Source organism: Diaporthe batatas, assembly GCF_019321695.1.
Source record: "Diaporthe batatas strain CRI 302-4 chromosome Unknown Contig00001, whole genome shotgun sequence".
Taxonomy (NCBI): Eukaryota; Fungi; Ascomycota; class Sordariomycetes; order Diaporthales; family Diaporthaceae; genus Diaporthe; species Diaporthe batatas.
Genome location: NW_025408548.1, coordinates 917,909 through 930,274, shown reverse-complemented (window position 1 = coordinate 930,274; position 12,366 = coordinate 917,909). Strand labels below are relative to the sequence as shown.

The 12,366-nt window shown below is 43.8% G+C and overlaps 2 protein-coding genes across 2 annotated transcripts; both read right to left on the bottom strand.

Moving 5' to 3' along the window:
- Positions 1–3,927: 3,927 nt before the first annotated feature.
- KVR01_000381 (uncharacterized protein) lies at positions 3,928–4,392 on the bottom strand (the record flags this gene model as incomplete). The annotated part of the gene is made up of 1 exon (XM_044793668.1): positions 3,928–4,392. One exon carries the CDS (start codon positions 4,390–4,392, stop codon positions 3,928–3,930), a length of 465 nt encoding a protein of 154 aa, XP_044650330.1.
- Positions 4,393–5,389: 997 nt separating this feature from the next.
- Positions 5,390–7,792, bottom strand: KVR01_000759 (uncharacterized protein). The gene is made up of 6 exons (XM_044793137.1): positions 7,356–7,792; positions 7,228–7,253; positions 6,769–7,072; positions 6,589–6,664; positions 5,727–6,132; positions 5,390–5,626 (listed from the first exon to the last, which is right to left on the bottom strand). Exons 1-6 carry the CDS (start codon positions 7,396–7,398, stop codon positions 5,486–5,488), a joined length of 996 nt encoding a protein of 331 aa, XP_044650708.1. The 5' UTR covers positions 7,399–7,792; the 3' UTR covers positions 5,390–5,485.
- Positions 7,793–12,366: the final 4,574 nt, after the last annotated feature.

The following is a 12,366-nucleotide window of genomic DNA, read 5'->3' as shown; positions in this document are numbered from 1 at the left end:
AGTAATTAAATATAAGTTAGGGGATAAAAATTTAGTAAATAGTCTATTTTATAAGTTTAATTATATTTATAAAAATTAAGTAAAAATTAAGTTATAAAAACTTAATAATTTTATAATATTAAAGAAAATAGTGGATTATGGCTATAATTGTTAAAATATAAATTTATATTTAGAAAAAGGGGGCCTTAAATAATGTAAAAAAGTAGTATTAAAGCGCAAAATATGCTTAATAATTATAATTGTTTGAAATTAAAGTATATATTTAAATGCCCTTTTATATAAAATAAGGAAGCAAAGTATAATAATAGTAATAATATAATTTAAGCAACTTATAATAATATATTTATAATATTTATAGTAAAAAAATATTTTTATATAAGGAGGGGCATAGTATAAAAGGCGCGAATAATATAATAAAGCTAGGAAAATATAGTAATTAAAAAATAGGCTATTTTACTTTAATAATAAGGTTTATATATTAGATAACCTAAATATATAAATAAAATTATTATATATTTATTATAATAATTAGTTTATAGGGCATTTTAATATTAGTAAATTAATTAAGCTACTTATATATAGCTATTATTAAAACTTTTTAAAAAATATAAAATAATATATTAATATATATATAGTTTATTAATATATAAAGGCCTAAATATTAATTATTTAGTTTTTAATATTATTATTATTGCTTTAATAATTATAAAAAAATTTTAATAAACTTTATTATAAGCTTACCTTTATTAATTAATTTATATAATAATAAGCTTTATAATACTATTTTATAATAATAAATTACTTTATAAAATATATAATTTATATTATAATAATTATATAGTTAATAAATAATAGCTTAATAAATATTTTTATTTTATATATTTTATTATATTTAAAATATTTTAGGAATTATATTAAATTAAAGCAGTTTTTATTAGTTATTTTAAGCAGAATTTTATATAAATTTAGAAATAAAGTAGCATATAAATATTACCTTTTATTTATAAATTAATAGTTAAATGAAATAATAAAATTAAAACTTTAAATACTACCTTTATATATATAGAAATATTAAATAAAGTAATTAGATATAATAATTATATTTTATATAATTTATATATAATAATTTTAAATATTTAATAATTAAAGCTAGCTTTTATTTATATTATTTAGTTATAACCTAGTAGCATTTATTAATATACCTTTATTATAAGAAACTAATATTTTAAATATAATTAAGGCTAGTAAAAATATTTAAGCTATATATATTTAAATTATATAATATTTATATTATATTAATGCCAAATATATAAAGTAGTATAATTATTAATACTTTAATATAAAATTTATAAAAGGTAATTTGGTTATAATATTAATAAAATATTTATAGTAAAAATATAAAAGTAAAAACTTATAAATAAGTATTTAGGCCTATTTTACATTTTAAAATAATTAAAAGTATAGCCTTATTTATAAGTTGGATTTATTTATATAATATTATATTTATAATATTATTTTATTATTGCTTTAAAGCTATTTAGGCTTTATAAAAGTAAAGTATTTATATTATAATTTAATATTAAAATTAAATAAAATAATATTTTTAAAATAAAAGCTATTTTAGGGCATTAAAAGCTATAATTAGTATAATAATATTTTATTTATTAAAAGAATTATAGCTATAATAATAATTTATAAAGCTGCATTTTTATATATTAAATAACTTAATATAAAATATAAAATAAAGATTAAAAGGTAGTTAAAAGCATATTAATATAGTATTAAAGTTATATATATAATATAATTTATATTTATTTTTATTTATATAAATATTTTATATATTTACTATTTAGGGATTTAATATTACCCTTATAATAATTTTATATTATATTTATAAGGGTATAATATGCCTATTTATTTATGTTTTTATAAGGTTATTATTTCTTATATACCTTTAAATTATTTTTTATTATTTTTTTATTTTTATTTATTTTTATAAAATATATATAGTGCCCATATTTTATATATAAGCTTTTTAAATATAATAATATTATAGTAAATTAGTAATATAAACTTATTTTTTGTAACTATTAAAATAATAATAAGTATAATTTATATAGTTATAATAATTATACTTTTAGCAAGTAAAAGGTAGATTGCCTTTATAAGGCGCTTATATTTATTATTTTAAAAAAAGGCTTAAAACGGCTTATATATAGTAAAAAATTTAATATAATATATATATAATAGATTAGTAATATATAAAAAGGAACTAAAATATATTTATAAAAGTATAAATTTAGTTGCTATAATTATAATAAATATAATACTTGTTAGTATTTAAATAAAATTATATTAATTATATATATATAATATAAATATATAATAAAAGCATTATATAAAATATATATTTTATTAGTTTAATAATAATAATAATAAATATTATTTTTAGGTAGTATATATAATGCACATATTATATAAATATTATATATATAGGGCTAAGTGCTTTTAACTTTTATAAAATAATTAAAAATATAATATTAATATTTAATATACCTAAAAGGATTATAATAGGGCATAATATAAATAAAATAAACTTAAATATATTTATTTAAGGGCAAAGCTATTAAAAAATAAAAATAAAAAAATTAAAGTATTTATTAATAAAAGCCTAATATAAATATAACTTATATATTATATAAATATAATATTATAAAAATATAATTTATAATAAAAGTAGAAATATTAAATATTTAAAAACCTATAAAAGCTATTAATATAAGGCACAAATATTATAAGTATATTATATAAAAATATTAAAAACTAATATTAATAATAGTTATAATAAATAATTAAAAAATAAGTTAATATAAATATCTAGCTTAAATAGTACAAATATATTATAATAGTAATAAAAGGAGGACTTACTATTAGAGTTATTATTACTATTTTATTATTACTATTTTATTATTATTATTATAATATATTAATATAATTTTTGCAAATTATTATATATAGGGGGTATTTACTATTTAACTAATTGCATTAAGGAAAAAAAAAAAAAAAAGAAAATAAGAATATAAAAGTTTAAATATAAGGGCAAGAAAGTGCCTTACCTATATTATAATAATAAAGCTATTTAAAATAATAAATACTTTTAATAATATAATTTATTATTTAAAATAATAAAAATAATAATAATAAAATAAAAAAAAAATTTTTTAAAAATTATAATTATTTTACTTTTTTATAATATTATTATTATATTAGTCTAGCCTTATTAAAAACTCTTATATTAATAATATCCCCTAGTTACTATTATATTACTTTAAAATATAACATACTATAGCCCGGCCCTTTTATTTTTAACTTGGCCTTAATTATATTATAATAATATTATAATAATATTATAATATTATATTATTATTACTTTTAAAAATAAAAATATAAAAGGGAGGGCAATTTATTAAAAATATTTATTATAATAAGCTAATATTAGTGGGGCTTTAATATAATACTAGTAAAAGATGCTAGTATTAGCACCTTAATAGCATAAATATTCTATTATATAGGCGCGATATTAGCTATAAAAAGATAAAGGGAAATTAAAAGGTTTAAAAGGAAAAAAGGAAGGTAATAATTAATAGCCCACTACTATTTAATATACTATTTCTTCCCTACACCTACTCTACGCCTATATTGCGTGTGCCTATTTACTCTACTCGTAACCCTTTGCCCTAATAGACTGCTTAGATAAGATACTAGAACTTGTAATTAATACCTTCAACCGGCCAGGCCGTATCCAATGTCGTATCATCATGAGTGATGTTGAGCCCAAAGAACACCTGCTCTTCGTCGGTGAAGGTCCCAGTCGCTTTGCTGGTGATCAAGACCTACTAGTACCCTTGGCTCCAGATGTCCGCTCACTTATTTGCACTTCGTCTTCGGAACATCATACCAAACAAAGACGATCAGCTCAACCGGGCGTCCCCCAGTGGTGTCCTCCAGCCCCATGCTCCTGCAAGCTTCTGCCGAGTCCTCAGGCCCGACACGTGTCGTCTCCGACGCGTCGCCGAGGGCAACCTCCTCGTCATCCAGCCTGATGTGCAGGCCCGGGCGGGGCGAGAGGAGCTCCATGTCAGCGGCGAACCCGTCGTCGCCCTTGAACCTGTGGTAGCCGAGAAGAGGGGGTATGGCCCCGGTCGAGGCGTCGAACGCGAAGAGGCCGTCGCATCCGTCTTCCGCGTTGTTGTAGTGGGCACGCAGTGAGATCATTGCCGTGCTCCCTGAGTGGATCCTGGGATCGTCTGCGAGTGTGCACATGTACAGGACGGCTGATCCTGCGCTGACCAGGGAGGCTGCGGCGGGTAGAATCAAGATGGAGGAGTGCATGGTGTGGTGATAGCTCGAGGCTTTGGATGTGTCGAAGTTTGCGAAGGAGACAGAATTTCGCAGTCATCGTGTGTGCTCGTGTCATCGAGGGCACTCCTTATGTATAAGTGTTCCGGAGAGGATTGATTCCATGGATTTTCTATACTCTAGGTACTACACCGACAGCTCAGGCCCAGAGCATACACCACACAACTCGATGATTGTAGGCAATGAGGCCGCCACTGTGCTCCTCACGATAATGAAACAGTCCAGGCCTAATGTCTCTGTGGCTCCTGAAGTCAGTAAACAACACACGTGTCTTGGAAACCAGCTCTTCACCAGCCCTACTACCATGCTAGCGTAAACTACGATCTCAGGGGTTTCTGGGTAGTGCGGTATTCCAGACCAAAGATGTATTCAAGCATTAATTGACTTGGTGGAATGGACGGATCTGACATGGCAGCAAGCATGGGCGGTTGACCTCGAGGGCTCTCAAAAGCCCAGACTGGCCGTCTCGAATGTTTTTCCCCAAGAGAATCCGTCTCTGGCGAACAGACGGCGGCGTATTTTCTCAAGGGCCTCCTCTGCCGCGGCAGCTCAGAGGCCTCGTGGCCGTCGCGCCACGCCGGCGGTAAGGACCTGAGACACAGCGGCGCCCGTCGACAGGCGCCTGCGACAGGTACAGGAACATGTTTGTCTTGGGCCGGGTAGGGCAGCAGCAGCGCCTAGATTTGGTTTTAGAATGGAAGTAGGGCCGGAATCGACCTGTGGCGACAACAGAGCGCGGCCGGCTGAGGTCAGCCTGGGAGCCCTTACGCGTTTGTCACGCGCGTTTGCGTGGGTGGGGAGCACCTTGACAGACGAGACCGACAGAGAGGTCACGGGATCAATTCATCGCAGGTGAACAGCAGGCATTGTGGGGGTGGGGGGGTCGGTCTACATCTGAATTCAATGTTACAACAGGCCATTCGAGATCACGTGTTCAGATGGGCAGTCACCGTCCGGTGAAGCCTTGGTGCTGATGTCTTGAAATCCGAGACTGAATGTCGGTCGATTGGTCTGAACTTCTAAAAAAATTGGCAGCGGTCAAATGTACACTACTTCTAACACACATCTACAGCTTGCTCTGTGTCGGCGAGACAAGCTCCAGCTTCTCCTTGAGCGAGCCCTCGGCCTCCACGCTGATCCTCTCGACGAGGTCCTTGCACGTCGGGATGTCGTGGATCAGGCCGATGACCTGGCCGGCAGTCCAGACCTTGAACAACGCGCCACGTCAGCATCATCCCATCCGGCACGACAAAAAGCAACAGATGATCGGTCGCGGGGGGGGGGGAGGGGGGGAGGCCACAACTTACACCATGGTCCGGGTCACCGTTGATAAACACCTGCCTGCCCCGCTGCCCGCTCACGTAGGGGGCGATCTCGGCAAACTCGCCCGTCTTGCTCTCCCTCTCGACCTTGAGCGCCTGCTCGGTGACCTTGTTCCTGTACAGGCGGGTGGTGTTGGTCCACCTGCGCAGGACGAGGGCGGTGTCGGTCTCGCTGGCCTTGACGATCTCCCTCTTGATGTTCTCGTGGATGGGCGCCTCGACCGTGCACATGAAGCGCGTGCCCATGTTGACGCCGCTGGCGCCCAGGCACAGCGCCGCCGCGAGCCCCTGCCCGTCCGCGAACCCGCCCGACGCGATGAAGGGCACCTTGAGCGACTGCCGCGCCCGGCTGAGCAGGATGAAGTTGGTGATGTCCGATTCGCCCACGTGCCTGCGGATAAGCGTTAGCATGGCGGGTCCCCCTTGGTGACTGACCAGCCCCCCCTCCCCGGGACATCGTATTCTCAAGTTGAACTTGTTCCGGCGGTCGGAGGCATGCTGGTTATACAGCTCAGGGGGTGGGAAGGAGAAGCAAAACTACGAGGGGAAAAGCAAGTGGCCGGGCTGCCGGGAAGCTCGCATGTGCATGAGGCAATGCGGGCGACCATATGACGGGAGATGCACAATACAGACAAGGGCCCGGTGGGTGTCCGGGCCTGAGCAACGTTGCCCGGCAGGACCAGGCCGTCAGCCGCGCCTTGTCATGACGTGCAGAGAAAAGGGGGAAGAGGGGGGAAACAAAAAAAGAAAGAAAGCAAGGACCGCGGCATGGCAAGCGCCACGTAGCAAGCCGAAATCACGGGGACAGAAGCATGACGGGGCCGGCATGCGGTGTCATCTCACTCACCCTGCGCACTCGAACCCGTCGATGCTGAGGAAGTCGACGCCGAGCTTGACGGCGCTCTGCGCGTGTCTGATGGTGGCTGTGCGTGCGAGGTGTCACCACGTAAGCTCCTGCCGCACCACCGCGCATGCGCGCACGCACGCACACACACAAAGGTCAAGGGGGAGGGGTGGGCAGACTCACTGCACTTGTGCAGCACGATACACCCGGCCTCCTTGAGCTTCCTGATGACCGGCCCGGGGCTGTTGCCGGCGGTCTCGACGATCTTGACGCCCTCGTCGATGATGGCCTGGGCGTAGGCGCCGTAGTCAGGCGGGTTGATGGACGGCAGGAGGGTGATGTTGACGCCGAAGGGGTTCTTGGTCATGGTCCTGCACTTCTGGATCTCCTTGCGCAGGTCGGCTGGCGTTGGGAAGATGAGGGCCGTGATGATGCCCAGGCCGCCGGCGTTGGAGACTGCGCTGGCCAGCTCGGCGTACCCGACGTACTGGAATAGGGGGCCCGGGAGTCAGTTATCTTTCTCATCATGTGGTCATCGCCACGGGGCCGCCTGCTCATGGCCACGTCTCGTCCAAGGGAGACGATGTGCCCTCTCGGTGGCACGAGTCGCAGGGCAGAGCCGGGCAGACTCGGGACACGTACCATCATACCGCCCTGCACGACGGGCACTGCGGCTCTTGTCAGTCGACTGTCTCTAGACGGTATCCACATGTCCTGGTGGGCTTGGGGGTGTCCCTCCAGAGTATCTCCCTCCCGAATACCCTACTAACCTCGAATGCCTAACCGGCGGGTGAGCTCTGTGTTCCACGGCATGGTGCTGGTCTTGACTGGTGTGGTAAAGGGATGGCTGGAAGTAGGACCACGGGGGCTATCTTGACGATCTCTGCGGGTATGCAAGTCTAGGAGAATGAGAAATGTCGTGAGTCGAAGTCAAGTCTAGGAAGAGAAAGGCGCTGAAACGATGCTCTAGTCTATGAGGAATGAGGGCGGCCCCGTCTTTGTGAAAACAGTCTCGAGTCGCGGTCGGGGACGGAGGACGACCTCGGGATCCAGGGAGGGTCAGCCGAGTCAAAGGAGCCGAGGTCCAGTTGTGGGGAATGGGGGATTGGGGGGATGGGGGGCCTCTTCCGTGGCAGTGGGACCCCTGACCCGTAGTCTGGGGTAGCCGACGATCGAACCCCTGCTCAGCCGCTTACTACACACACCTGTGCAGTGCTGTGTGCCATGTAGGCTATATCGATCGCTATCGTTATCGCCATCTTCTGACAGCTGAAAGCGCGAGTCACCTGTCCCGCCCGACGAGACAGACAGAACATGGCAGGAAAATAAGTCGGGCCGGGCGTAGAAGTCGTGACAACCTGAAAATCACTCGACATGGTGCTGTTCTCTCGTGTTGATTCTGGGCATCATGCAAGGGCCAGAAGACATGAAGTGCAACAGAAAGAGGGCTGCAGGTCGGAGGCCAACTATTGAAGCTATTCCCACACTGAAAACCGGCAGTATCGGCGAATGCTGGCACAAGCAACAAGACTAGCCCAGCGTAGAACCTTGTGACAAGAAACTTTCCGCCAACACCATGTTGATACTGGGATATCACTGATCTTTTATAATTCTGCCTACGTCATGGTGGCCGCTCTTCCCGAGGTCCTCATCAATACTGGTCTTAATCATTGACAGGCAGACCTTTGGCTAAAACCCGAGGCATTCTAGTGATGCGGGGTTTCCAGAAAATTAATCGATAGATTCGTCATTGTAGAAGGGGAGTATTCATGAACAATGTAAGGTCCTGGTCTATCTGATAGCACGCAATGTTCTGGTCAAGCCTACCCGCCGGATGGCTCTTGTCATTTGGCGACCCCTGGCAGAGCTCAATGCTAAATTGGGCAGTCGCCCGGACCCTGGGCCCTACCCTGGGGCCTGGAGGTTCCCAATCGGAAGTGAACCTTGGAACCCAGGCTTCAGTCACGTCACTGGCGTATCAACCTCTTCTGTTTACCTGCGGTCCTTGCCCGTTTTCTGTCAACCACCAGCCAGCTCCATCAGCCAGCCAGCCACCTGACAGCTGCAGCTGCGCCCGTCGATACCGATACTCGATACGCAGACGACATGCCGCAGTTCGTAATCAAGGCGATGGCAGGACGTGGCTTCCATGGTCTACCTGCAGTCCCACGTTGAACACTCCGGCGTCGGTCTTACCTTGGGTGGATGATGGGCTGCTGGGCTGCTGGGCTGCGACATGCCTGACCAGCCGGCCGCTGGGCCCAACCAATTCTGAAGTTTGGAAGAAATGACACCGCATCACCCTTACCCGCCCGTTCAATGCGCCTCTCCGAGCAATCGGCCCAGCCAGCCGGTCCGTCCGGAGTCTGGTGTTGCCTAGAAGCTGCCTGACTGCAGCTGCCCGAGGGAGTAGAAGCTGCTCTTCGGACGGAGACGGACACTGACTTGGTCATAGAGACGCCGCCCGTCAGTCAACATACGCTCCAACAGCTGAGCGTTCCTGCTTGCTGGTGGTGCTGTTTGACCGGCTAGCTGCTTACCTTCTGCACGTCATCCGCCCCAGCCCCTTCGGCAGTCCTTCGTCCACGCGTCTTCGTCGACCCACACGTGCGTCGATCGCAAAGTCGGGCTTCGCTTCTTCTGCGAGGGGAACGCCTTGCCCGCGGCCAAGCCTTGGGCCTCGCAGTGATCTATCACCATCAGTGATTTGTTGGCGGTGCCTGGTATCTCTTCTTTATGGGATGCCCAAAATTCGATCGGATATGGCTGCCGCATCTTGCCTTTGGCTTATCATGGATAACGAATCAACACGGCACCATCGGGATACTTGAGCGATTGCATATGTTGGGCTGCCTGGCACAAAAGTAATACGACACTCTAGGACTCGGGCATATGCTTCGGTGCTGGCCACGACAGATGTCAGCAACAACGCTGCTGTGCAAGGCTGACTTCACGGTTCAAATCGACGCTCTGCTGTTGTGTGACCAGCCTGGTAGCCTGTGGACGGGATACCAGAACGGGTTATCACCAGTAGTGTAACGCGCACCTGTGCCTACCGATTGGGCGTTGCATGTCGCTCTGCTGCTTGACACTGGCAGCTTGGAGACACTCCCACAACGCTGGGTGGTACCGTTTTGCTTTTTCCTTCGGCAACCGCAGCTGATGATATCGATCGCTCAAAAGAGCCGCGTCTCGGTTGACTCCATGTCTGAACGTCTACAAGCCCTAACAGCCAGCCATCCGAGCCATCACTTACCCCTTTTGCGAGCGCAAAAGAAACACGTTTCGCACTTCGCAATTCAAAGGCAGTCAGGGCTGTTGATCACCCACGCAACCCCCCTGGCTTTGTCGCAGTCCGCCATCACCACCAGAGACGTACGTCTGCGCCTCAGCAGAGAGCCCTTAACAGGGCTGACCAGGACAGCTGGCCTGTACGACCGTATCAAGGGCAGAGGGCTACTCCCATGTTGCATCCGCCGGAAGCCTCGCCTCGTTCAACCTGCCGGCCACTTAGTGCGAGTCGTCGGTGCAGCACCAGCACCACTACCAGCGTAGCTTTAGGCAAATCAGTAGACGACACGAGCGGACAGGGAAGAGTTGATCCTACTGACCAAGAATTTGTATCGTGAGGCTGACTACAGCGGCAAATTTGCAGGTCAACTGTACCTCTTCGTGTCGGGACGCCTCACACTGATGCGTGTGGCATCATGACTGCCACGCTTCTGCAGCATAACCCCGCTGACCAAGGTCAACAATTGTCACTTGGCAGACTCCTGGACCTGCCTCAATCGAGGCTTCAGGCAGCACAAGTGCAGGCGGCACTGTGCCCAAAATATTCCGTCCAAATCTAGGCCTCGTCTCTCCCTAGGCCGTAATGGAGATTGCCATCTTTCTACCTGACCTCGGACTCGCCTACGATGAGGAATACTAACACCACTTGATGCCCACTGGCACCGCCGAAGTCTAATCTCGATCATCAGGAGCCAGCTCATCGACTTCCAAAATTAGGCATTTCCGAATCCTCATCAGCCTCGTTTGTTGGCTGTGGCTTTCGGGCGGCATAACACATCACGAACGAGCCTGGGCATGCCGGTTCAACATGACATGACCTGCATGCATCAGGTGTCAAGGCCCCCTCCAAAATACACATGAGAATGATTGGTTCGGGTACAGTAAACGGTGGAGGGTCACATTGGTCTGTCGTGCCTGGCATGAGTCCTGCGAATATGCTAGATTTGGGCCTCCGCACATTGATGCCGCCGTTTGTCCCTCCCTCATCGCTTGGGCCCAGATTTCCGGGACGCTACCAAGTGTGGGTCCCGGTCTCATTGGAGCGCGATGGCTGAGATCAGACATCTGCATACAGGATCGCCAGGGCGAGTAAACATTTCGAGAGACACCTAAACACCGAAACACCGACCAAGTGAAGCAATCCCCAAAAGTCGTTGCAAGCAACGGCGTCAGAGCTGCGGTCGACGACACCCACTCATTCAGATGGGGAACGCCCGGTGTAGGATCAACGCTGCCCGACCCCCCCAAGTTCTACACCGGGGTGGTTGTCACGGATGCAGGCCCATGTCTGCCGCATATGCAGGTGCCACACCCGCTTGCTGTCTCCCTGGCTGCATGATTGCTTACAGGATGCTGGGCATCTCGAACCACCGCCCAAGCCAGCCTGTCTGGGCCTGGTCCGTTCTGTCTGCCCTGCCCTTTGTCCTCGCGCTTGCTTCCGGGCGTAATCTGAGGTGTCACAGAGATCTGGAGCCTAACACGACTACTCAAATCTCCTTGAATAGACCCAAATCCCCCCCTCGTCATTTTACATGACGCAGATGATGAAGCAAGAAACAAAACTCGAATGGATCCACGATAGCAGAATCCCCAGTCGAAATGATGCGGTATGCCCTCATCTTGCTTTTCGGTACATGTGCCATTTCATCCGGCCCGGTCGACTCCCTCTCCCAAGACAACCGTCACACACCTTCAGACAGAGCTCAGAACACTGCGCGTCTCCTTCTGGTACTCTGCTTGTACCACTGCGCTCCTCCGACGGACGCCAGTACCTCCGCACTAGGCCTTTGTTCTGGGTGATGGGTTGTCACTCGCCTTAACAATGTGGGGATGTTTTGATGATAATTCAACTGCAATACTTACGACCAAGGTCCTCACAGTACGTTGTCCGCCTTTCTCCTATGCTTCTGTGTTGGAAAAGTAAAGATGGCCTTACAAGGGCCCCAAAAAAGCTGAGACTTTTCTTTTCTTTGATATTTCCTTGTCTTTTTCAGGCCTAGATCGTCCGCGTAGCAAATACCGGCCGTCCACCCTGCTTGCCACGATTCAATGAGGATGCACTTGCCCGTGGCTACCAAGTTAATTCCCGACCGGCCCTGCCGTCTACATGCAACGTCTGATGCAAACAAGTCGAATGTAAAGGGGATCTATGTGAGGAACGCCCGCAATACACACCCACCGTCTCGTCTTTTTTTCCTGCCACCTCACACGCATCGAGGCACCACCCCGTCTCCAATCATTTCTTTTCTTTTGCGTCGTTGGACTTGTACCGTCAGCTTGTTGCACGGGCACGGGTATAAGAGCATCGTGGGCCTCCCTCCCTTCAGTCACTATCGGACCACCACTACTGCACCAATATCACATCACACTTTCCTCCCTTGCTTGACAAGACCTCCGGCGTTGATTCAGCCCGCGGCCTTCAGAAACCTCCTCCTTCTTCTCACGTCTGACTGTTCCTCCGGCATCAAAATCTCACTGCACGATCGCTGG